The sequence below is a fragment of the Mus caroli genome, unplaced genomic scaffold (assembly GCF_978045245.1).
Source record: "Mus caroli unplaced genomic scaffold, Mus_caroli_1 scaffold_6, whole genome shotgun sequence".
Taxonomy (NCBI): Eukaryota; Metazoa; Chordata; class Mammalia; order Rodentia; family Muridae; genus Mus; species Mus caroli.
In genome coordinates this window covers 91,859,911-91,887,539 of record NW_028227261.1, presented here as the reverse complement: position 1 = coordinate 91,887,539, position 27,629 = coordinate 91,859,911, and the positions used below count along the sequence as shown (strand labels likewise).

At 43.0% G+C, this 27,629-nt stretch overlaps 1 protein-coding gene across 1 annotated transcript; it reads right to left on the bottom strand.

The window, feature by feature from the left end:
- Positions 1 to 26,558, bottom strand: Tnfsf8 (TNF superfamily member 8). The gene is made up of 4 exons (XM_021161545.2): positions 26,349 to 26,558; positions 16,568 to 16,610; positions 2,982 to 3,053; positions 1 to 395 (listed from the first exon to the last, which is right to left on the bottom strand). Exons 1-4 carry the CDS (start codon positions 26,556 to 26,558, stop codon positions 1 to 3), a joined length of 720 nt encoding a protein of 239 aa, XP_021017204.1.
- Positions 26,559 to 27,629: the final 1,071 nt, after the last annotated feature.

Below are 27,629 nucleotides of genomic sequence, written 5' to 3'. Positions count from 1 at the left end.
TCAGTCTGAGCTACTATATAAGAAGACGGATAGCACATTATCAAGAGGGAAAGTGTTTGTATCCACATACTGGAAATTATCCACCCTGACTGATATGGTAGAGTTGACCTGTAAGTAATGCAGCAAGAACTGAGAGAGATTCTGGTAGATATTCTTGCTCTGAACTCCAGACTCACACACTGTTACCAACGTCTGCCTTTTGATCTTGGAATTGATGAGGAGCTGCAATGTCAGGTCCACAGAATGATTTGAGCACTGCACGAGGAACTGCAGTTGGCAGACGATGAAGTACAAGCCAGGGAATTGGACTATCAGGTTCCCATCCTGGTATATGAGTCCGTGGATGGTGCCATCTTGGTTCCAAGACAGTTTGGAATTGTTGAGATGCTTTGACACTGGAAAGATAGAATTATTACTTACATGTTAGGTACATCTTGGAAACCTCTTTTTCAAGGTTCCCACTCAGCATCTCTGTTTTCTAGAAGGGTACCTGCCATCCCAAATATTTAAACATCTTCTGAAGTGCTCTTTCTAGAATATTCTTTTATAGCTTATTTTTTTATACTTAGGAAGTCACAGGAATAAAACCATCTGTCTTTTGTTTGTTTAATGCTCAGACTACAGGGTTGGATCACATACAACACTGCATTGGAAAACGAAAGACTTTACAGAGAATTTTCTAATGGGAGGCAGCTCCAATAGATGACTTTCTTTTTATTATTATCTCATATCATTTGACACTTGTTAATTTTTTTTACCTTTGTTCAGTGTGTATGTTTCTATGTCTATATGTGTTAGATCCAGGCATGTGTGCAGGTGCAGGTGCAGGTGCAGGTGTACCTGTCTGTGTACATGTGCATGTTTAACCCAGAAGATAGCCTTGAATATCAGTCTTTATACAGTACCAGTATGCACAGTACTGGTACCATCTACCTTGTTTCTATTTTTTTTAAATAAAGGTTTATTTTTATTTATGTGTATGTATGTTTGTCTCTATGAGTATATTCAGCATGTGTGTGCATGTGTGTATGTGTGTGTGTGTGTGTGTGTGTGTGTGTGTGTGTGTGTGTGTGTGTGCGTGTGTTGTGCCTACAGACGCCAGAAGAGGGCATCAGATACTCTGGAGATGGAACCATAGGCAGTTTTGAGACACTTGATGTGAATGTTGGGAAACAAATTTGGGTCTTCTGGAAGAGAAAACACGCTTAACTGCTGAGACATCTCTCCAGCTCCATAACTTGTGTTTTTGATACAGGGATTTTCACCATTCAGAATCTTGCCCAGTAGGTTAAACTGGTCAGTCAATGTGCTCCACGGATCACCCTACTTTTGCCTTAGCAGTACTGGCATTGCAAGCATGAGGGACCATGTTTGGCTTTAAAAAAGCAGATTCCAGTACCCCAGCTCTGAGCCTCATGCTTGAAAGTCAGTCACTTGACTGCCTATGCCATTTCCCTAGCTCCTTGCTTTTTCAGACCACATCCACCTAGGCTGTATTTTGCACAAAGGTCGTGCTATTGTGCTATTTGTTAATGAACGAGCATTTAATGTTTCGATATGCATTGTGGGTGGTGGCAGAGCTGTGACATACAATACTATTCAATTTCAGTATTGAGTTTTTCAGGTGTATGTCTATTAATCTTTGTATTTAAGATAAAATAAAAGTTGGTTATGTTCATTCATAAAACATATCAACAATTAAACTTATTATTACAGGCAATTAATATGTGCTGATAAAAAATAACATATACCTTTTAACATGGTCTGAAGTTTTGAATGCCTCTTTTCTTTAAAGTACAATCAAACATCCTTGCATGGGCACCTCATGTGCACAGTGAGGGACCCAGCTTTAGGATTATAGAAAAGCAGGGAATTACAGCCTCTAAGCAAAAGTATTTGTGTGAAAGCCAAGTCTCTGAGTCCTAACAAATGAAATTTAGCATTGACTGGTAAAGGTGCCTACAGAACTGGGAAGGTGGCATACTGGTTTTAATTGATTCAATGCTTTCTCTTCAATCCTTGTAGCAATTCAATTGAAAGGCAAGAACTAATGTAACTGCAAAATGAAGATTTTTTCCCTTTAAATGAGCAAAATGGCTATTTGGAGAATCTTGCCCATCTCTTCCATGGCTCATTCTTTCAAGTTCTAAGTGCCTCTTACTGTTTCATTTACAAAGGACTCTTACCTGAAGCACACTGCAATATGCAAACAGGCCCTGCGCCAAGGAGCCCATTAAGCTGTCAATCTGGGGACCAGGCAATTTTGTAGTTCCCCTGTGAATACCTTCATAGAGGTAGAGATGGAGTCGTTCTTTCTTTGCACTCGGGAAAAGATTGCATTTGGCCCAAACTAATAAGTCCATGCACGGTAGTGGAGGTAGTAGAGGAAGGAGGACATGATGCAATCAAGGGACAAAAGTGTCTTTAAAGGACAGATAGGAAACCTAAAGGAGTGAATGAAGTGTTTCCCATGTGCTGAGGGAGCTTTCGAACACCCATCCACCTGTCCATAGCTGCTTCCAATATGGGCCCTAATGCAGCTCCCTCAAAGCTCATGGTTTTTATTTTTTTAACTGTGCCATTTCTTTCTTTTTTTTTAATTATATATTTTCTTCATTTACATTTCAAATGTTATCCCGAAAGTCCCCTATACCCTCCCCCTGCCCTGCTCCCCAACCCACCCACTCCCTCTTCCTGGCCCTGGCATTCCCCTGTACTGGGGCATATAATAACCGTGCCATTTCTAACCAACTTCTTTTTCCCCTATCAAATGGGGGTTGAGAGAAGAGCCTTGTAGCTTTGGAAATAAAATACTCTCATCTTCTTCCTCTAAGACATTGAAATTCAATTTATAAAAAGTATGATGTTAGCTAAGAACACATTTACATGACATTTTCAACTAGAGGACTCTACTCTGGATTGGAAGTTGGCATAGGACATCATCTTCATGAGGATATAATTCTCTAGCTTTGGCTACTGACCTTGGAGGTAGGCCCATGACTTCTTGGATGGAGTACTTTTCAGGGTACATAAGAGATCCTCTGAGCAATTTCCTAAAAGAAGATCAGGTATGAGTTGTCTTTTGATTCTTTGGGGACTGTAAACAACTACATCTTTTTCCGTGACTTGCTGAGATGAAATTTACTAGTCTGTTCCTGTTTATGAGGTTAAATTAAGCACAAACACCACACACACATAGACACACACACACACACACACCACTGATGATGATGACGACGACGACAACAACAACAACAATAACAACAACAATCCCTCAAACTTGTTTTCAAATCTTGCTGTTAAACAGCCTAGGATTTTCAGTTTTAAAGTTTTCTTCTGCTTGGACTGTTAGAGAATACTACAGAAGATAAATATCATCTAGTGCTGGCCACCATTCTAGATGGTTCTCATGAAAGGTTTTATTGAGCACCACCAATAGGTCATATGAGATTGAGCATCCATGTCCTTCAGCCTGAACACCAGTCTCTCCAACAGCAACACTGATGCAGGTTTTCCTACCCAGCATCTTCTGCTTGGCAGACACTAGACTCTGCTTTTACCAGCATCAGCTAATCTGGTTCTCAGAGTAACCCAGGGCCAACTTTTATGTCTGAAGACACTCAAGGACATACTCAGGGTTGAGTGAGCATGTGGAAATGTGAGGATGCCCTACATCTGCCTCATCTAGACTGCCTAGATAAAAACATCCCATTCAAATTTTAAGAGGACAAAACATTAATGACATCTTAGCAGGAAGCCTCCCATCTGGAGCTTCTTTAATAGAGACAAACATGCTATTTGTGTCATTATAGGATTAGAGAAATAAAAATATGTTTAATATCATCACTGATGATGATCACTCTTTCTTATTATAACAAGCTATTTCGTATGCAAAGAACCAAATTATACATTTCCTGCAGTGACTCAAATTCAATGTATTTGGAGCAGATCTCCTCTTCTTTGGGCCTTGGTTCCCCTATTGGAGAACTGGAAACTCTCCAATCTGACATTGACATATTTTGATGATGTCACCAGAGATGACCACTCAGTCCATCCTTCAGAAACTAACAGCTTTAAGCTCATACAATAGGAGCCACGCCCTGGTGAGCTTACATACTGTCTCTGAATAGTATGTCCTGAGCTCCCAGTTATTTTCTTTTTCCCCCCACATTTTTAAATTAGATATTTACTTCATTTACATTTCAAATGCTATCCCAAAAGCCCCTATATCCTCCTCCCACCCTGCTCCCTTACCCACTCACTCCCACTTCTTGGCCCTGGCATTCTACTGACTGGGGCATATAAAGTTTGCTAGACCAAGGGGCCTCCCTTCCTAATGATGGCCAACTAGGCCATCTTCTGCTACATATGCAGCTAGAGACACAAGCTCTGGGGGTACTGATTAGTTCATATTTTTGTCCCACCTATAGGGTTGCAGACCCCTTCAGCTCTTGGGTACTTTCTCTAGCTCCTATATTAGAGGCCCTGTGTTCCATCCTATAGATGACTGTGAACATCCACTTCTATATTTGCCAGTCACTGGCAAAGCCTCACAGGAGACAGCTATATCAGGGTCCCTTCAGCAAAATCTTGCTGGCGTATGCAATAGTGTCTGCGTTTGGTGGCTGATTATGGGATGGGCCCCCGGGTGGGGCAGTCTCTGGATGGTCCATCCTTTCATCTTAGCTCCAAACTTTATCTCTGCAACTCCTTCTATGGATATTTTATTCCGTATTCTAGGGAGGAATAAAGTATCCACACATTGGTCTTCCTTCTTGATTTTCTTGTGTTTTGGAAGTTGTATCTTGGGTATTCTAGGTTTCTGGGCTAATATCCACTAATCAGTGAGTGCATATCAAGTGACTTCTTTTGTGATTGGGTTACTCACTCAGGATGATATCCTCCAGATACATCCATTTGCCCAAGAATTTCATAAATTCATTGCTTTAAATAGCTGAGTAGTACTCCATTGTGTAAATGTACCACATTTTATGTCTCCATATCTCTGTTGAGGGACATCTGGGTTCTTTCCAGCTTCAGGCTATTATAAATAAATAGGGCTGCTATGAACAAAGTGGAGCATGTGTCCTTATTACCGGTTGGAACATCTTCTGGGTATATGCCCAGGAGAGGTATTGATGGATCTACCAGTAGTACTATGTCCTGTTTTCTGAGGAACTGCCAGACTGATTTCCAGAGTGGTTGTGCCAGCTTGCAATCCCACCAGCAATGGAGGATTGTTCCTCTTTCTCCACATCCTCACCAGCATCTGCTGTCACCTGAATTTTTGATCTTAGCCATTCTGACTGATGTAAGGTGGAATCTCAGGGTTGTTTTGATTTGCATTTCCCTGATGATTAAGGATGGTGAACATTTTTAAGTGCTTCATAGCCCTTTGGTATTCCTCAGTTGAGAATTCTTTGTTTAGCTCTGCACCCCATTTTATAATGGGATTATTTGAATTTCTGGAGTTCAGCTTCTTGAGCTCTTTGTATATATTGGATATTAGTCCCCTGTCAGATTTAGGATTGGTAAAAATTCTTTCCCACTCCATTGGTGGCCTTTTTGTCTTAGTGACAGTATCCTTTGCCCTACAGAAGCTTTGCAATTTTATGTGGTCCCATTTGTCAACTCTTGATCTTACAGCACAGACCATTGCTGTTCTGTTTAGGAATTTTTCCCCTGTGTCCATATCTTTAAAGGTTTCCCCCACTTTCTCCTCTATAAGTTTCAGTGTCTCTGGTTTTATGTGGAGTTTTTTGATCCACTTAGCTTTGTACAAGGAGATAAGAATGGATCAGTTCTCATCCTTCTACATGCTAACTGCCAGTTGTGCCAGCACCATTTGTTGAAAATGCTGTCTTTTTTCCACTGGATGGTTTTAGCTCCCTTGTTAAAGATCAAGTGACCATAGGTGTGTGGGTTCATTTCTGGGTCTTCAATTCTATTCCATTGATCTACCTGTCTGTCGCTGTACCTGTACCATGCAGGAAACACCAATTACTTTTCTTTGATTCCTCTTAACATCAATGGACTCAATTCCCCAATAAAAAGACATAGACTAACAAACTGGCTACACAAACAGGACCCAACATTTTGCTGCTTACAGGAAACCCACCTCAGGGATAAAGACAGACACTACCTCAGAGTAAAAGGTTGGAATGCAATTTTCAAGCAAATGGTCTGAAGAGACAAGCTGGAGTAGCCATTCTAATATCGAATAAAATTGACTTCCAACCCAAAGTTATCAAAAAAGACAAGAAGGGGCACTTCATACTCATCAAAGGTAAAATCTACCAAGATGAACTCTCAATTCTAAATACCTATGCTCCAAATGTAATGGCAGCCACATTCATTAAAGAAACTTTAGTAAAGCTCAAAGCACACATTGCACCTTACACAATAATAGTGGGAGACTTCAACACCTGACTCTCACCAATGGACAGATCCTGGAAACAGAAATTAAACAGAGACACATGGATACTACCAGTTACTTCCTTTATCCTATTGCCCAGATTCAATCGAGAAAGCCCCTGGGGCCCCGAGAATGGCTAGAAGCTGAGTGAAGGTTTCCCTCTGCTGTCTGAGCAAGCTCACTACTAGAGGAACCCCCAGCAAAAGTAGGGGTAGTATTCATCTCTAGATGTTCTGGACTCACACATGGCTTCTGGACCATCAAAGGCTGAAGGCCAGCTTCCACTCTCTAGATCTTATCCCATAATTATCATCTAAGCAGTGTTCTTGTGAGGCTTGTTGCTGCCCTGCATATTGGATGTGTATAACCAGAACTTTGATCCCAATGTGTAATAGTCTAAGGAGGTGTGACTATTGTCCAGTCTCATCTTTGGGACTGTAGAACATCAACCAAAAGAAACCAGAGAGATGCAAATTGGACTGACTCTCTTTGCTGTGAATCACTTTCTGATTTATGTTCCCTACAGCTCCCATGGGCTTTTGACTCCTCCCAATCTCTCTAGTATCAGCCCATACCCTCCCTCATTTTATTCTGTGTCTTAATAGTAATCAATGTCACCATCAGTACCACCATCATAACTAATGTTGACTATTTTTGTAATGTTTTACTGAGCATGCTACAGCCATGATTTCAGTTTTACATTTTTTTACAAGCATCCCATAAGAGATTTAATTTTTACAATCATCCCATGAGAGATAGTTTACAGTTATCTCTGTTATTTATATTGGAAACCCTAGGTTTTAAAACTTTAACTGGGGGTGGGGGGTGGGCAAAGATGAAGTAGAGACTGAAGAAATGGCCAAACAATAATGGCCCAACTTGATACCTATCCCTTGGGTAAACACTAATCTCTGACACTATTACGGATGCCATGTTGTGCTTGCAGACAGGAGTCTAGCATAACTGTCCTCTGAGATGCTCTACCCGGCAGCTGACTGAAACAGATGCAGATACCATATGAAGTATGAAGCAGAGGACTGCTTTGTCTTGCCTCAGCAGGACAGGATGTGCATAATTAATCCTGCAGGGACTTGATACTCCAGGGTGGGAGGGGATATATGGGTGAGGAGTGAGGGAGCATCCTCCTAGAGGAGAAGGGGAGGGGGAATGGGAAGAAAGACTCTGTGAGGGAGGAATTGGAGGAGGGCCAGCATTTGGGATATAAATAAATAGATAGATAAATAAGAAAGGGTTAACTGGCTTGTTCTCAGCCACACATCTAGTTGCTAGTAGGGCGGAGATCAAAACTCAGTCAGTGTGACTCTAATGCCCAGATTTCCCCCCACTCTACACAAGTTTGGAGACTTGCAGCTCCAGTACACAACTACATGGATATGCTTCCACCTGCATACCTCTGGTTCCTGTCAAGTGGAATGCCCTGCTTCCTATCAAGACAGTTGTCCTTTAAAACACATCCTGGCAGAGACTACTCTCCTACTGATCAGCCAAGAAGATGCATTTGCTGAATGGAGTCAACTAGACCATCTCTCTTATTTCCTTCCGTAGCTCTGGCTGGACCAGTGCTAAGGGCATCAGTGTAGTAAGAAGGAGTGCTTGGCTTGTTTTTCCCCCTGGCAGGGGGAATATTGGCCTGACTCTCACGGATTCTAAGTTAGGTGGGAAAGTAGGATTCATGCCCTGGATCAAAGCCAAGATGTCACATCAAAATCAGGCTCGATCTCTCTAGTCCTAAGGTCCCTCTGTATCAGGTGGCTTGTGGTGCTATCTGCCAGAGCTGAGCATCTACAGATGGTGGCAGAAGTACAAGCCCAGGCTTGTCTCTCACACATGCAGGCATTTTTCTTCGTCTGTTTTTCCCCTTTGGTCTTCATGTGTACAGTGGGGTGACCTCAGCTGTAATTCTGAGAAACCCAATAATGGAAAAAGTCTACCTTATTTTGAAGCATTTGCATTTCCTGAAGTCAAATGGCAGGCATACTGTAGTTTTTCTTAAAGAATTGATTAGATAGTTTCATGCTAAAGATTAAGCAAGGGCTTCTCCTTCTAAGAATGCCATTGCTGGAGTTGGTTCAAGGAGGGGCTGGGTATTGAGAGATTGACACTGTTGAGCTGGAAGAAGACCTTGGAGAAGGGTACCATCTCTGTTCCTTCACATTTGGAGGTGTCAGCAAAAGAAGAGTGAAGGATGCGTGGTGGGGCTCAAACACCAAGAGTCTTAGTGGCTTCTGAAGGCTTAAAATGCTCTCAGCTGACAACTAACACCACTCTGATCTCCTTTTCCTCACATGGTTTCTGGGGCAGACATATAAGAAGGATACCCAAGTTATAACCTAAGTCAAAGAGATGGGAGCTTGAATATTTGGCCAGTCAGTGCTGTTCAAGGAGTGGGCTGGCCGCTTTGAAAGTCACAGGGATCTTGCTAAGACCTAGACAATATTTTGTGGTGTACCAGTCATGCAACTCAAGTCTCATCAGCTTGTGAACCCATGATAAGATAGTCTATTGTGGATATGAAGACTTTTATAGGTACCCCAGGCAGTAGGAATCCTGCCGTGGCTCCAGAGATTTGTGGAGTGAGCAACTAGACTGTATCTCTGCTATCTGTCTCCCCAGTGCCTGAGTCTGGAGGGGGTTATTCTGAGAGAAGAGGCTTAGTTGATGTTTGGATGTTGGGATTCTGGAATATTCTCTTTCAGATTTTAGTGTTCCTATTTAGATGGGGAACTAAGATGACTTGAGATGTAGAAATGCCTTTCTAGATCATTCTAGAGCAGTGAGGGTTAAACGGAGGAGAAATGAGTCTGTAGCCATTACACACACCCGGGACTGAAGCCTCAGGAGACAGCTGGAGGGCGTTGCTGGGAAAGAAGCTTCAGGGTGCCTTCCTGATCCTGAGTCTGGGAGATTGCCCGGGTCAAGTCGCAGGTCAGGGAAATTGGGCTTTCGAGTCAGATGATTTGTGACCTAGTCAACTTCTTCAGAACGACTCTATGAGGACCAGGCAGATGGTGCTTCTCAGAGAGCATGTGGTTCTAGTGAAGGTGTTAGATCCGTCATTTCCTCTCCCAGAACTTCAGCTTCTTACTGTACCAGTGAAGTAAGCCCAGTGACACTCAACAGAGATGCGTAGCTAGTACGACACACATCAAGATTACAGATGTCTAGTAACTGGCACTAGCCATGACTCTGAGAATGTGAGGTCGCTTCACTTCTTGTCTCTTTTTCTTGTTTTCTTGGGATAGCTCTGTGATGCCATACAGAGAGGATTAGATAACGAGATGCTCATGAAAATGAAACACTGTATTACCTTTGAGAGTAGACTTTCCCACTTCTGGACACAATTGTTTGAGGCTCTCTGATTTGGAGGGGAGGGGAGGGGCGGGATGAAACACTGTATCGCCTGTGAGAGTAGGCTTTCTCACTTCTCTACACAATTGTTTGAGACTCTCTGATTTTGTGGGGGAGGGGAGGGTGAAGACCTCTTGGAAATATCTTAATCTTTGAAGAAACAGAAGAAACGTGTTTTAATTTCTTCTTCCCTGGAGAATACCCAGGGAAAGTCCCAACAGCGACATCTAGAGGAATCTTCATTCCCAACCGAATTTGGGATCAGTGGGAACCGGTAACCTGGTGGGCATTGTGCAAAGGGTCACTTCACAGACATTCCTTCAAATCGAACCATTTCCTTGATGCTACCAGGCCAAGAAAATTTATGATATAGACAGGAATCTCAAGAGAAGTCATATGTAAAAGGGAGACTCTGGATTCACAGCGGTCCTTGAAAAAAAATCCCTGGTAGACAGCATGCTTATTGTTGAACACAGAGAAAGCAAGGAACAAACATGGGTTAAAATGAAATTAGGATTCACATCAATACTGTGAAGGCTTTTGGGAGCTGGAAGTGCTGACCTGTTGTGGTATGTAAGGTAAACACATCTGGCCCTAGGGCACTTCATTGCAGGTAATGCATATTAAAGACTGATGGACCTGACAGTGGTGGAGGGGATGTTTAAGAAACATCGTAAACTCTTCTAACATTCTAAATGGCCTTTCCTATGCCACCACTTATTTGCAGTGCAGAAACACAGAAGCACTCTCAGGATATTGGACCCGTGTGAGTCCACATCCCACCCTGGTTCCCTACTGGTTGTATGGATTAGCCCGGGTATGTGAGACTCTCTGAGCTGCTCCTTCTTCCTCAAAGTGAGTGCATACACCTCAACCTCTTGCAAGAGGATTAAATGGAATAATGGACAACACTGAGCCTATTGTATACCACACAAATAACATCAAATAGTTGGCTCCCCTTTTCTGGTCTGGGGCCTGGGCTACCTGCCTGGCACACAGATGTCTCTGGGGCTTGAACAGAGTATAAAAAGGAATCAGTTTGAGGTCTAGGACTATCTACCCTTCTTCCCTCCATCCCCCTCCCTCTCCCTTTATTTCCCTCCTTCTTCCACCCTCTTCAAGTGTAGGATGATAGGCAAGTTGGCATATCCTCTGGAGCTGGAGACTGGGAATTATATCTGGCAATTCTAGCATCAAGTGGAAACCTTTTTACCTTATTTGTGTTCTCTCCTCTCCCCTGTACCTCATGTTGTCTCCTGCCTCCTCATTCTTTTTTGGGTGTGTGTGAAAATTAGGGGTTGTGGCTTTAGAACGCTAGATAGCCTATGCAGGATTCCATTCCGCATCATTCGGAATGGCTCACTTCCTGGGTATTTTCAACAGAGAGATTCCTAATTCCTCTTATCTCTGCCTTGAGCAAAAGAAAGTGGGTTTAAGAGCAGGTTTTATTGAGTGTGTTAAGATTGACTGGAATAACAAATAGGTTCCTTGTGGCAAGTGAAGTATGTGACCGGCTGAAAAGCAATTTATCCCCATGGGAAAGCATCGTATGATGCTGCAAAGGAGATGAAGAAAAATGGAACCCAGGAGTAACAAACTGCAGACGTGGATATTCTGGATCCAGCCCCATTCCTCTGACAGAGTAAGACTCTGCCAGCCAGTGTTTATTCTTCTGAGGGGAAGGGAGTGTGAGGACAAGGAAGACTGTCACTCCTTGTGCCTTCAGTGTGGCTTCTCTATGACAAATGGTCATAGACCATTTGGGTCAGTAAAATACTGGGGAGAAATTAGTCTCCCTGGCTGTTCGGTTTTCTCACACTCAGTATTTCTTTATCATATGCCTGCCTCATTTCACCTCTTTTGATGCCCATTTTTTCCTTTTAGCTTTGGAAGGTATGACCATCCTCAGGACATTAAGGACCCCTGGGTACCATGAGCCACATAAGCATTTGCAAGAAAAAAAGTAAAGCAAAACAAACAAGCAAAAACTGCACAAACAAAACAAAACAAAAACAAAAAACCCAAACCAACAACTTTTTCTAATGACAGGATATGGAATCACTCCAGGTCACATGACCCTCTTAAACCTGTCCCAAAGCACCAGTGACCCTCTCTGTCCATCCCAGAACTTAGTGACAGAGTATGCTAGCCTTTGAGAAGTTCCTAGTGGCTGAAATATCTTCAGCTTTACAAAAGAGAACCCCAGACGCCTCCACCACCTGCTGGGAGGCACAGTACTTTACCATTTTGTCCTGACAGCATTTCTGCACATCTTACATCCTTCTGCAGATATTGCTATACAAAGATTTGAGGTTTTGTTGGGCATGGGGCTGGAAAGCTGTGTGACCAGGGGAGCTGGTTCAGCACAAGAGTGAGGATGAATTGTGTCCAAACCCTGAAAATCTTGTCTTGAGACAGGCAGGAGTAGGACTGCTTCCTCCTTGCTCTGGGCTTGCACGACCAGGCAATGTAAGCCTTATGACCCCCACCTCCACCACCATTGAGGTTGTCACATAGCCTGCTGGCCAGATTATAGGTTAAACTTCATCTCACCCTTATAAGGATATGTCCTACAAGCACCTGGGATTCCTCTTTATGCACATAAAGCATTCCCCAGCACTTCTGTCCCAGCCAAAGATGAACACTTACCCTGCAAGCCCCTACCTATGCCCCAAGGGTTAGATAGTTCTTGGTCTTCCCTAATAAAGAGAGCTGTTTCACTGAAAACTGTCTCTGGAGAAGGCTCTTTCTCCTGATCTCACTCAGTACAAGATCCTGTCTAACCTACCTGCCTTGGCTAAGCTTCATTCCTATCAGTCCAGCCTCATGAGGAACGGTGCCTGGTGGGGTCTGGAGGGAGAAAAGCAGACCCAGGGCAGCAGTTGAAACTCCTTGGAAATCCAGGTAAAGGGACTTCTAATCTGAGATTTGGACAAATGAGCCCAGTAGTGAGCAACATTAGAGAGTCAAAACTCATTGGAAGCAAAACATTAAAACAAGAAATGACAAGAGGATGCAGGAGCCTTGGCTTTAAGCTGTGTCTGGAGGAGGCAGACTGTTTCATGGAAGATGGAAGAGCAAAGTGGACCAGATGGATGCTCTGAGGTCCAGCCAAGTGGGAAAATGAAGGTGTATTTTTGGTTCGATTTCATGATCATGGTGGTTCTCTGCAGGAGGCATATTACCTCTGTCTGCTAGAGGAGAGAATAAAACCCAGCACGAAGCATACAGGACAGGCTTGCCTCCCAGCCTTCCAGTTTGCCCATGGATCCAACTGAATGTCTAACAAGCCTCAAGCACAGTGGGCCGAGTACAAGTCAACCATTGACTGGGGCCTATTCTGGCCAGGAATGACAAGTTTGTGTTAGGGCTCATTACTAACACGGGTGTGGTTTTCTGTGGTTTCCCTGTAGCTAAGGATATCCTGTGCTTAGCATGTGTGCAGAGCCCTGCATCCTAGGCTCTGGTCAGTGCTGGTTTCCTGGTTACAACAGCTGTCATGGTAGCTGCGATCCTTGTAACTTCTGTCCTTGTGACAAACCTCATGCCATCCCTGGGACTTCCTCCCAAGACTTCTGCCCTGCCTGGGATGTCTTGCAACAGTGTTCTCGTTTTCCCTGCCTGCTTCTTTTCCTTTTCCAAATGGGCAATTTGTTTCTTGTGTTGGCTTAAGATTGTGGCTTCAGATTTTCTTCAGACAACTGTCAGGCTATTTCTTTCTCTCTTTCTATATAGGACAAGAGAATTCTAGTCTCAGGAAGTGTCAAAGAACTCTGCTAGTGTGTGTGTGTGTGTGTGTGTGTGTGCATGTGCGCACACATGAACCCTCAAGTGTGTGTGCACATACATATTCATGTGTATTTACATGTGTAGAGACTAGAGGTCAACACAGTATGTCTTCCTCAATTGCTTGCTGTCTTATTTCTTAAGACAAGGTTTCTTACTGATCCCAGAGCCTTCCAGTTTGGGTAGGCTGCCTGGCCAGTGAGACTCAGAGACCTTCCTGTTTCTGTGTTCTCAATGCTTGTATTATTGGTATATACAACTGCTCCTCTTTTTATGTGGATGATGGGGATGCGACTCAGGCTCTCATGCTGCAAGCATTTACCTGCCTACAGGCTTGTAAAAGAAGCATTCTTTCTAGCTCCAACTTGAATTCATTTAGTATATTTAGCCCAGTGATGTTCGGAGGGGAGAAAAGTTTTCCTAAAGAGACACCAGTTCCTGCTGGTGTGGGAACCAGGTTTTGGCCTCAGATGTTATTTTTCTCCCTCATCCTATTATAGGGCCCCCAATTTGTGGAGTCAAGGTAAGTATGCATGTACATTAAAAGTGGGAGTTAGGGGCCATGCACATCAGGGTGCTGGCTGAAGTAGGGGCAACAGAGGAAACCTTGGAGTCTCATATTTGCAGGACGCTTTTTGTCTTCTGTATAACCTCTAGCAAGTCCCCCTAACTTCCCGGATCTCAGAAACTTACCTGCAAACGGAAAGTCAATGGGAATACACCCATCCCTCCACCCCTGTACTGATAACTCTCGAGGCTGATCCTCAGACCAACCCAAAGGAAGTAGGGAATGTCTTTAAGGAAAATTTAACATTCCTAGTGAGGCGTATTATCAGCATTGATGAATAGAATCTTGTTGTAGAAACCCTGAATTAAAGACAGAGGTTATTTTGGTGTTGGTGTTAGTTCTTGTTCGGATATTCCTAATCAAGAGCCAGGTGAGGAGGGAACTGGGAAGTGGTCAAACCCACAGTTTCCCAAATTTGGGATTTCACGAATGAAAGTTGTTCCCTCAAATGAAAAACCGGGGAGTAACATGGAAAGTTTGCTTTATTCTGCCTCTTATGACCATGAAAACAGAATACTTGACAAAACCAACCAAGCATCTGTGTCAATTTCTTCCTGTGATGGGAGGGGCATTCTAACACCAGAACACAGCGGGATATGCTTTCCTAGAAAGAGTGTTTTCATCTTAAGTGTAACTGAGCAGCTGTCAAGAAGACAACTTTGTTCTTTGTTTTTTTATTTCATGTGATCTAAGGATATCCTGTGTTTAGCATGTGTGCAGAGCCCTGCATCCTAGGCTCTGGTCAGTGCTAGTTAACTAGCACTGTAACTATTCAGTGTCACCCACTAGTTAGAGCTTTATACTTGATGACCAATGTTTGGAGCACTCTACAAGCAAGAAAGAACAGCTAGTGAGTGTGGCTGGGGTCCTGACACTTAATCAAGGCTATCTTCACCACAGACATTATATCTATGGGAGGTGGCTACTGCCCCTTGCCAAATGAAAACTTCCAATCTTTCCTAGAAAAATCTAAGTTGGGGTGGTGGCAGGACAATGGAAGGAGAGGTGGAGGAATTAAGTTTAATCAGTGCAGACTGCTCCTTGCAAAGCTCCACAGGAACATATGCAACAAGTTAGCAAGGATGTCTACCTCCAAAGCCTACACTACCTGTACCACAGGAGTCTGCTCTTCCAGTCTATGGGCCAAGCCCAACCACTACTTATTCTGTAAATGAGGTCCAGGGGATTGTAGTCAGGCCCACAGATTTGTGTGTTTTCAGGCTGTAACTGTACGACTGATTTAGCCAAGGCATGCAAAACCTAGAATATTTACTATCTAAATCTTTGTAGGCAGTGTCTGTGCCCTTCTAACTTTACCTTGTTCTTTGACTGCATATCTGGTTATCTACACAAGTGAGGGAATTAAGATCACACACTAGGCCCTAAATGTTTTTGGCCAATATTGAGGTTATGCATCAATCTTATAGGTTCAGAAGGCTGCCTGTCTACCCAGGGCTCCTTGCCCATACATTCTAAGTCTTCAGTAGAATATCCTGAAGGAAAGAAACTTCAAATGTGTTGCTGCTGTAAGGAGCTGTGTCAGTTCTTTTGTATCCTCTTGTCCCAAAGGTGCCCAGCATCTCTACCCTGGTCTATCTACCCGACCCATGTTCTTCCAGTTCTGTGCTCAGGCAGCTGTGCTTGGTACCTGGACTCTGAAAATTGAGAGTGGAGCTAAGGTGGAGACTGATGTTTTGAATATAAAGACACTGAGTCAGAGTCAAGGACCTTTTGGTTTAGCCTGTATGATCAAAGCAAGACACTTTATCTCTCTGTTTGATTTTTCCTTCTCTGAGTCATGAAAAAAACTAGTCAGATAACCTTGAGTTTAATCTTCAATGTTAACTGACCTCTGCATATATCCCCTTAGGGATTAGTAGAGGCCAATATGTTAATAGCTTCTGTGTCTGGTAATGTAGAGGGAAGAAGTCTGTTTTTATAGGTCTTAAACTTCATTAAGTATTTTGGCTATGACCAGTTATTTGACCAATAGTTTACGCCAGTTTTCATGCCAAGCAGTTATGAGCTGGCCCTGATTGGCTCGTCTAGAACCACAGTGATCTGTGTTTAATGGATGTGTAACAGAGACTTCCATGTGGGAAATGGTATCAAGATTCATACACAAGTTTGCTCAGTTTAGCTCAAAATACCATGCTGTCTTGTGTCCTCATCAGGGTCCACAGCTTGGCTACAGCAATGGTGTTAGTGAGAGTGTTCCTGGCAGGAGGGAGGGTTGTGTGGATTAGCACAGTGATCAGGGGCTACCCAGATGAGTCCGAAGCATCAGCTCATCTCGATCAGTCCTACTTCCATCTATCCCACTCCTGTTGGGGACAGTCACAGCATTGCCAGTTGATAAGCAGGCATCACACCTTGTGGTGTCATCTGCATGATTCACTACACATTCATTCCTAAATCTGAGATCTTACCTCCTTTAAGGGGGACCTTCTCAGTTGTTTTTGGAGTGGAGTCCTGGAAAGAAAGAGAGAAGGGCAGGGTGAGGACACTGACTAAAACAACTTATCTTCCTTTTCTCCCTGGGAGTCCTCAAAGCACTGTGCAACTTAGAACCCACCCACCCTCTGACCCTTAAAGCTTGAATACTCATTCACTGGTTAAGTATAGTGGGCTTCCTATCCATGCCAGCCCATCTGTCTATGAGAAACACAGATAGGGGTTACCATCCACATCTCACATACAAAAAACAGGACAAGAAAGCTTGTCCAGGGACACACAGAGAGCTTGTGGCTCTCAGGACCACAGCTGGAACTTCCACTTCCCAGTCAAGAGCTTTCTTCCTCTCCACACACAGTACTGTTTTTTCCCCTTAGGTCAACATATGATCAAATGAACAGAATAATTCTACACACTTTCTTATTTCCATATTTGGTTCATCTAAAAGTGTTGTAAACATACCTGGAAGATACCTTTCTACCTTGGTTGTGGTTGGAAATTGTGATGTTTTTATTAGTATTTATATTCCAAACATTGGGATGATATAAGTAAACTGGGTCTCTGATCTTGTGGATTTATCCCAAGGTTATGGCCAGATAGAATTTGCAAATATTCGTAAATATATAGCACAAATAGAGGTGTATTTGTAAATACATCCACACAATATTACAAATGATTTCTATAATTATCATAAATGTCTGCATATATTTTATGTAAATGAATGAGAGGTTGATGGAAACATTGTCTGTTGAAGAGGAAACTGTCAGAGGGGACTAAAGAGAAATGTAGTTAGCGTGTTCTGTGAAAGTGGCCCACAGAGATGGAGGGGCACTGGTTCCCAACAGATTCCTCAGAGACTAGCTTTCCAATGACCCTCACGTCTTCACATGTCAGCCTAGAGAGGCATATAAGTAGCCTTCCACAAAGGAATGGAATGCCACATTTATGTTTTGACCTGTATAAGTCAGTCACCTCTAGTGCACTTAACTGATATAATTATAAACACTAGAAATGGGTGAATATTTTTATGGAAAAATAGTTTCCCAAAGTCTACCAAAGCTGAAAGTTAACAACAAACTATATCTGACTTTCTTAGTGTTCTGTGCAAAGGCTGATGACTATCTGGAGGTATGATTTTAATTTATATCCCCAAGTGCTCTGTCATTCTCCTTCTGTGGACACATTGTTATTGACAAAGTAGGTCTCTTCTGTAGACCAAGAGTGGTTTGCCAGGAATACAGCTCAAGAGGCCTCAGGAATACAAACTTTGGTGTCACACTAATCTGAAGAAAGTCTATAACTTTGGGTCTCAGTTTTTTAGGGGGAAGAGATGTGATGTTGCTTTGGAAGATACTTTCCCCTCTGCTTGTTTTCCGATTGTGTTGCCTTATTTCCTGAGAGTTCTGAATGTGTGTAACAGTGCTTTACATCGGTGATTGCATGATTACCCATATGATTCTTAGGAAAACCTGACATCACAAAATTCCCCTTTAGGTTGCCTCTGTGAGACAACAGCCAGCGCTTCAAAACATATTAAGCAGCTGGCTTGATGCCAAGCATGACTTTTGATTAGCATGATGTGCAAACACACAACTAAAGGCCTTTTAGAAGAATCCTAACATGGTTGAAAGTACCAAGAGCCCCACATTCTCTTAGACACTAGAGACCAGAGTGAATAGCAGAAGAGCAACACCAGCAGAGCCATCCTAGTGGTAGAAATGCTAAAGAATCACTCGTTCAGCCTTGGATCATCTGTGGTGTGCATTGTGTCACTCATTCAAAGATATGCTATGGACCTGGTTCATTAAAACAGCTATTGAAAAGACACAAATCAATATGGAATCAGAATACTGAGTGTAGCACACACCATGAGAGGACCACAGTGAGTAAAGAAAGAATTTCTGAAGCTTTAGTGCTGAGGATCTCAGGCTGCAAATTTATTTAGCAGGTTTGGGTAGAGCTTGGGTTGCCATTATCTCTCCAAGTCCTCAGGTAATGTTGATACTCTTGGCTTCCAGAAAACCTTTTATCATCAAGGATAGAAGATGTGTATCTAGGAGGAGGACCTAAATGTATGTAATGGCATGGTGTTATAGAAGGGAAAGCCTCGTTTTTGCCTGTCAACTGAGAGTTCTATTTCTCCAGTGGCAAAAGCACTGACAGGGGTTTCTGTAACTTCATCTTTTACCTAGGGTCCAGGGAATTCAGGACAGAAGTTTGACTGCTCTTATGTTGAAGAACACAAAGTCTCTACAGCTTCCTCTGGCTACTCATAGCAGATGTGATTCCATAGTCAAAGCAAGAGACAAACACAGATGTCTTACAGACCATCAAGTTGATTTTGTAAGGAAGGATGCCAAGATACTAGAGTCTAGGGCCAATTCTGGACTAAAATTCTTCAGTGAACTTTCCACTTGGCCAAGGACAGTGCATTTCATTGCTCTCTCCTCCCTATTCTCAAGCAGCTCTTTTATTTGAGGATGGAGAAGCAAGGCCTTAGGACATGATGACTGCTTACATTAATGAGACAAGATGATGACTGCTAGAATTTGTCAGATTGTTTAGACCGGAGGCGCTATGCTGAGTGCTGTCTGTAAACTGTTTTAATAAACCTTGCCTGGGGAATTTGAGACCTTGGCTGGGCAAAATGAGAACTATCTTGCTCAAGGGCTTGGCTTTGAGTAAGGTAGGACACAGGCTTGACCTAGATGCAAACAAATGGCTTCCCCAAGGCTGTCATCTCCTCTCCATAGTAGCTCTGGAAAACAATCACCATGGTTACCAAACCCTGCTTCATTTCCTTAAGTATACTTTCTCTTTTCTTTCAGCCTCTATGACATCTGACGGACATTCCTACAGTACTAGAGTTCTTTCTGTGTAATGGAAAGAATGACCATGCACAGTCTGTTTTCCTCCAGGTGAAATGACCCCCCACCCCCAACACCCCCAAGCAAGCCAATCAGTAGCCTAGAACTGTATTTTTCTCTCCCTTAGTTACTGTGAGTAGAGCTTTGGCCAGTGATTCTTACTCTGGGCTATTGCAGACATAACAAGATATGGCATGTAAATGACTAGCTATTGTTTGAAAATAGTAGCTGTTTGAGAGGGACTGCTCTGGCCCTTATAATGTGTTTAGTTTGTCTTAATTCCCTGAAAGGTCTGTTTGCTTTTAGAGCAATGATGTGGAGGGCATGGAACAAATGTGTGTAAGTTCCCGTATTTGCTTTTCAAACAAAGTCCTCTATTACTAACACTTACCAAGACAACTAAAGTGTGGAATATTCTATGGAGAATTTCACATCTGTTTCTTTTCTGATTTTCATTGTCTTAGAAGGTAGGTCACAGCACATGGAGATCTCTACTATCTTTAAGGTAAGACAACTAAACACTTAATCCAGGTTACTCTGGGAAGCAAATCCTTTCTGGGCCTTATTGTATTGGTCATTAAGTGGACTTCAAGAATTAAGAGTTGTCTAAACACAGATAAATGACTTAATCATTACAAAAGATCCCAGAGATAAGAAAGTTGGTCATACTGTTTATGAAGATTGATAACTCCATAGCATTGACTCTCTAGATTAAGGCAGACAAAACAGCAGTATGTTCTCCCAAGACCCAATGGGAGAGTGAATGGCAGTCATAGGAGACACCCCCTAAGGAAAGTATTTTTATTAGGAACTCCTGGTTTGGCGGGTATGGGATTTGGAGCAGTGGAATAACCAGTGTTTCTCCAACTTGCAACATGTCATGAAAATAGCTATTCTGATTCAGGAATTCGGGATAGGCTCTGAGGTATTCTGACTGTAGTCAGTCTCCTGGCCATGCCATCATGTCTGATCCACCAGCTACTTTTAGAGTAGGACTGGCTTCAAGATGTATTGTAATAGGCAAGTAGGTCTTCTAGTCTTGGAAAGTTGCTGCAGGAATTTGTGAGATTAAGAACTCTTCCTGCTCTAAAGATGGAGTTGTTATTTTGTTCTCTGGGCCTCCTCTACTAATGAATGTTGTCATCTAGTCTCACTTCCTGGTATGTCTTAGCCTGCTCTGGAGTCTAACCATTGTTCATACCCTAGTAACTCTCACAATCCAATTTGTCTTCCTGTGGGCCATGCCTCTACTCATTGTCTAGCTTGATGGGTCCTACCTCTGCCTGGTCCATTATCATAATGGAGAGCTCATCTTTATAGAAGAATATAGTTAGTGAATCAAAAGGACGACAACATCTACTAACCCTCCATCATAATCCTCAGGGTAATAAAGGATTCAGAGATAAGGATCATCAAGAAATGCCAGTCTGCTGAGCAGAAGACATTCATGTCTTGAGAGTGTTATACCACATATTACAAATTCATGAAAAGAAAAATTGTTGCTAGTTGTCCCCTTAATGAGGTGTCTAAACATATAACTATAAATAACCAGACATTTGTCCCTAGATGCTATAATAATATCAAGCATAGATAACCCCAGGTAGACCTAGAATGTAGATTGTTCTACTAAAGAATTATAACATAGTCAATACCACAAAACCAACAATCAAGGATAGGTGTAACAGTTCCTGCATGGCTTCTCAAATTTTATTATTCTGGGAAGATTATTAAAATGTTGGTTTGACTTGTAGCTCTGGGGTGAAGCTGGGAAGTTTTAATCTCTCTCTCTCTCTGTCTCTCTCTCTCTGTCTCTCTCTCTCTCTGTCTCTCTCTGCGTGTGTGTGTGTGTATCATGTATGTGAGTATGTGTGTCTAAGCATGTTCATGGCTCTGAGTGAATATATACATATATATATATATATATATATATATATATATATGCACATGTGGTGGTCAAAGGGCATATCAGTTCTTAGCTTTTGTCATGTCTGTCCTTTGGTTGATCACTTCTGTGTTCACTACCTACTAGCTGGATAAGGAGGCTCTGCTCTGTGATTTTCCTGTCCCTAAATCCTATTTTGTCTAGGAACAATGGGTTTATAGTTGTGCACCTGAATTCTGAACATGCAGATTTAGGTCTTCATGCATGGTAGAAACAGCTCAACCACTAAGCCATCTCTCAAACTGGAATCTTTTCCTAACAACCTATCAGGACTATCCATATTGGTTTGCTTTCTTATTTTATTTAATTTTATTTTCTTGTGGTATTGGAGAATGAACTCAAGCCTTGTCTATGCTAGGCAAGCACCCCAGTACTGAACTACATCCCTAGCCCTTTAAACTTTTTTATTTTGAAACAGGGTCTCACTAAGTTTGCCCAGGTTTGGTTTTGAATTTGTAATCTTCTTGCCTTATCTTTGAGAATAGCTAGGATCACAGATATGAGACACAAAACCAGATAGGTCTACTCATTAAATTGAAATAAATGTTTCCGACTAACACATATGCAGATACCACACAGCAGGTGGTATATGAGCCTAGACCTCCCAAGTAACGATAAAAAACCCAGCCATAGAAGATATGGGGAAATGGAACATGTATTGTATGTTACTAGGTGACATTGCTGAGTTACCGTGAACTCTTGGCTATGGTAACAATGCTGTGGTGGATAGAGATGGATTGCAAAATATGGGTGAGTGAAGCCACCCTGCCCACGCCTTGCTTTCATATATGTACAGAGGCAGCTTGAATGTGATGGATTCTTGACAGATTTAGTGGATGGTTATATGGGTTTTAGCATATCATTTTTGAAAAAAATTAAAGGACAGTTTCTAAATTTTCTCAGATTCAGCTTACATTCTAGTTACTCCCCCAAATGCTCACTACCCTCACCAGAGGTGGCCCATTCTCCTATCTGGAGTATTCTGCCTGAAGCTTGGTTTTATAGGCTTCAGTTTCTCACGTTGGGAGAGTTCCCAGAGTGGGTCCCACACATGGATGTGAGCCTTTCCTTCAAAACACTGCAGAGTGCTTGCTCCTTAGGAAAGAAATCTCAGCTTTTTTTTTTGTTTTCTGTTTTGAAAAACTTAATTAATTAAATTAAATATTTAAACAAATTATTAAAAATAATGAACCCCAGATGCGGGGAGTCCCTTAAGAAAAGGAAAGTGACTCAGGGCATTTCACCTCACTTTGATTGCTTGAATTTAAGAAACAGGGCTCCTCCCAAATAGCCTCAGCCCTACACTATCCTTACCAGCATTCATCCTACAAAAGAAAGAGAACGGTGGGCTTAGCTGTTTTCTCTTTCTAGAATTGGTGTCCAATATTTGAAAATCAAACAACCCGAGACCTTGCTATACCACTCTGGACTGTGTTTGTGTTCATTCCTAGGCCTAGGTAGGCTCAGCCTCCTGGCTTAGGAAGCGAAGACATGGCTATGGTTGATGGCTCAGAGCCTTCATTATAATGCAAACAGCTCTCTGTGAGCAAAGGGCCTAGGAAACCAGTGTCATCATGGATTCTTCTTTCCCGGGGGATGGGGGTGGGGTGGGGGAGGGGTGGGGGTCGGGGTAAGAGAAGCTCTATTATGTTTCTTCCTTTTGCTTTGCTCTGTGTGTAGACATTCATCACTATACTGCAGTCTTTCCCAAGCTATGGAAAAGTGTGTATGCGCTTGAGTTACTCAACTTTTCTTTCTTCTCATAGTGCTGGGAAAAGCTATTCCCTTGATGGTAGACTTTCCCTACCGCAAGATGTTACCATCAATGCTGATAGACAACATTCATTCGAGTGAAAAGATGCACAGTCAATTCCCATTTCTAGGGCTTTGTTTACACATAACCTGTTTGTAAACATGCACAAAGGGCAAAACGTCCTAGAGAGAAATGTCCTACAAGGCACAGGTAAATCACGAGGCATCGGCACAAGAGAATCAGATAGGATGCTACAGTGGCACAAAGCAGACTTCTACATATAGACATGGATGGATCTCTATGATAAAGCACCAAGTGAATGAGGTGGACTTAATAATGAGATCTGTGCACTATGTATTTGTAGACACTCAGCTTTATCAAAGAACACACAGGAATCTGTTTACAGTGACTTCCTCAGCAAAGACAGGCTACCTCTGGGAGGACAAGGCATGAAGAGCTTCTAGTTTCTTTCCCCTTATTTATTGGTTAGTTTTGCCAAACAACGTAAATGTATTTCATAATAAATATTGTTGGTTTAAATGTAAACAAAACTGTAGCTATCTCAGGCGCCTTCAAAGACATCACTAGAAAGCTATATAAACAATTCAAGGGCAGGGGTGGATTTGCCTCAAAGTTTTGGTTAGGGTTATGTACCCAGTGTCTATAACAGTGCCCTGTACAAATAGATACTCAGTAAATACTGAGTTGATGCCTCAGTTTCCCCTTTGTCTCCACTATAGCGATTTCTTCCTCTAGCAAAATCTCAAGGATCCCAGCTCACTTTCCTGACATGGTTAACTCTCCCTTCTCCATCTCTTTTCTCATCTCTGCAGTCGTGCAGGTGGGGCCTCTATTCTCATCTCTTCCATTTCTTGAAAGTTATTCATATTTCTCACTCTGACCAGATACTGTAGTTTCCAGTGATGTTTTCTTGCAGTCTGCTGGGGAACTACTTCTTCACAGGTGGTCTCGAGGTGGTCCTACATAGGGCAGTAAAGTAAACCTCACAGTTCCCTACACAATCCCTGTGGTACAAGGAGGACGCCATGTGTTCATTGCCCATTCCACATTTAATACTAGAATGTGAGTCTGAGCTCCTTGGATCTTTTCTTTGGGTTCTTTGACAGATTCCTACTGAGTCTTTTCAGTTGCTAAGTTCACCTGTTTGTAACAGTCTCCATCTGCCTTCCTATGGGATGTACTCTTAATAACCCAGGCCCAGGGGACTCATGTTTCCCCAGTTCTTGCCACAGTTAATGCCTGATAATGTACTAGAAACGATATGCGAAAAGCGTTAGATTCTTAATAGCATAGCTATTAAAATGGAAAGCCCTAGCTTGTGAGCAAGTATCTGACAGGTAAAAAAAAAAAAATCACAGCATACTAGAGCTTACACACAGGCTGTGCACCGTTCTATACCTGGGCACGGAGGTAAGTCAGATCAACAGACACAAGAGGAAAAATCTCTGAGAGAAGAATGGGAATGTTTCTGCCACCATCAGGGCAAGCAAAGGGAACAGCATTCTCACAGAGCAACCAAAAGCCACTAAGCAGCCCCTACTGTACCACTTGCTCAGGGTGCTTGACTTTAAGCCCTGTCCCCTGTCTGTGCTTCGTTTTGTGCATTTGCAGAAACAGGGCAGAAGCCTGTCCAGATTTCACAGGAGGAATCATTTCAATGGTGGATGGGAACTGCTTCTGCACAGTGCCACCATCAGCCTTCCCCACCTTGGCTTCTTCCCCCCACCCAGCAGTTCTGCCTCTATCCTCTGAATGACAAGTGTCTTCAGGCTACTCTAATCTCTCTTACCTGGCCATTACTGCAAAACAATACACATCTGGTGTATGGAAAATCAGAGTGACAGAAAGTAGAGAATGTGGAGAGAAGAGAAAGTGCCCAGAGGTTTGTTTGCGAGTCCTTCTTGGCAGACGCAAACGATCCATGAACTGATGAGTCCCATCAGCTCTGCAGGCCAAGTGTGAATAACTCCCTTCTTACACTGCCAAGGAGGAAGGAGCTTTAAAGCTTTATTTCAATATCCATACTTGATGATACTTGTAAGGCAACTAGTATGCTGCAGAGCCTGTGGTCCAAGGCAACTTGGAAGAATTATAAATTAGGTGAGTTCACACTTGGGCAGGGTGTTGCAGCAATGGTATCCATACAGTATCCAAATCACCATGCCTGGATCTCACCCCAAGCCTTTGATTCATGGGAGCTGACCATGCAGTCCTTTCCAGTGTGTAAGAGTTCTATCTCAAGGATACTTTTCTAAACTACGGTTTGACTTTCTCCTCCTACCCCCATTTCAAACAAACGAAATCTCCCAAGATGGTGTGGCCCTGCACATTATGTGTGCATCTCAGAGGGTACAGGTGACAAAAACATTGCTACTTTTCAACACCCTGAACTCTTCAAAGTCAGTGGCTTGTGAGGAAGCTTTCGATTTCTTTTGTGGGTTTTAACATTGAAATAGCAGAGCTCTGGGAAGACTTGGCCTCTCCTCCTCCTCCTCCTCCTCCTCCTCCTCCTCCTCCTCCTCCTTCTTCTTCTTCTTCTTCTTCTTCTTCTTCTTCTTCTCTCTCTCTCTCTCTCTCTCTCTCTCTCTTATATCACAATATCACAGTCTTTAAAAAGTAGCTCCTCACGAAAAACAAGCAAGCAAGCAAGAACACAACCACAACAACAAACAAACAAACAAACAAACAACAGCAACAACAGACTCTTGACAAAAGAGAGGCCTCAGAAGCCCTGGGAGCACGGACTGAGGACATAGCCTTAGAATTAGGATGAGCGCCTTACAGAGGTGATACCCACATGTACACTCGCCATCACGGCTCCCCATGCTTCCTCCCTCCATACTGTGAGGCTGTGACCCACCTGGGCTTCAATCTTAACTTCTCAAGGCCAGCAGCTCCTCTCTGCTCTGTTGGCTCCAGTACATCTGGAAAATTTTGAGCTCATGTCCAGTTCTATTTCTTTTTAAAAAATTCCCACTGAGTGCAGAAAGTTCATTTCTAGTTTTTCCCCTTTTCTCTGATATAATCTCTTTATATACATAGTTTTACTTATTTTCACTTTTTAAATGTTTTTTGCTCCCAGTTAAACTATTCATTAGCTTCCCAGGGCTGTTTCTCTAGAGGACACAAATAATAAATGAGAAAAGAAAAGCAGAAAAAAGATGTTTACTCACTTTTTTCTGGACTACCAGGACCAGAATGATCGCCACTGCCACAACAAGGCACACCAGTGCGGTGGTGCTGAGGTAGAAGTAGCTGCGACTTGTGCTTCTCCAGGGCCTCGTGCTTCTCCAGGGGCTGGCTACCGAGCCGGGCTGCACCTGCATGGCTGGGTCAGGGGAAGGAGCCCCACAGCTGCCTGCTTGTTGCAGCCTTGGCTCCATGCTTTATATAGTCTGTCCCACATCACACCTTATCTCTCCTCATCTGATTCGGTTCTGTACCCAGCTCTGTTCCAAGAAGGATTTTCCCCTGCATCCTGGATCATGTGACTTGGAAAAAAGCCTTCACCAGTTGCCGGATGGAGAAACTCTTCTCTGGGGGCGTAAGGCGAAGGGTGGCTGCAAGGGTGGGGGAGAGGTTCATTTTTCATCGCCTAGGATTAATCTGAGTGCAGAGAAATTGTAGCGAGATAGACGAAGGTTGATGTCAGCGGGTGGTAGGAAGGAGACAGTTCCGCGTGAGTGTACACACCAACCACTTCTGTTTCCTTTAGGCTCAGCCACAGAACGCCTTGCCGCGGGGACCCTGCACACTGCATGATCCATGCTGGTGGCCCAGGAAGCTTCCAGATTAGTCTGTTTGCTGGATCCCTGGAGATGGCAGTCCGTTGTCAGCAGCACAATGACTGTTGGGGTTGTCCAACAATTACAGCATGCTCTAAACTGGAAACATACCCATTTCTGGGAAAGAAGAGCCCATTGTTTGGGCATTTACCTACCTGGAGACAAGGTTGTGGCAGTAGGATATTTGAGGATAGTTTCAAAGACATGGTGAGAGAAGAGGAATTTGGAAATAATTTGCTGTTGAACCAAAGCTCCTATATCTCGTGCAGGGTGATCTCCAGGGCTGTTAAATTTGCTGATGAAACTGGCTTGCCCTAAAGTTCATACTAGGGGAAGAAATTAGTGAGGGGTCAGGAAGGGGAAGCTCAGTGCTGTGGAACGAGTGTGTGAAGTGTCTGTGGGTTGTATGGGGATGCAAATAGTGCTCCAGGTGTTTGTGATGAGTTTGTGGACAGAGGTTACTAGAATTGAACATTCTGGCTTACGTACAGTCTTGGGAACTTGGCTTAGAGGCTGACTTCACACTCGTCACCAGCCTCAGAAGCAAGTAGTATTTCTTCTTCACAGCTTAGAGAACTGAGGCCCAGCATAAAAACATTCTTAATCAAATCTACCAGTGCTAATCTAATGGGAAAACTTGGTGGTATATGCAAATCAGCCTGGTTCCAA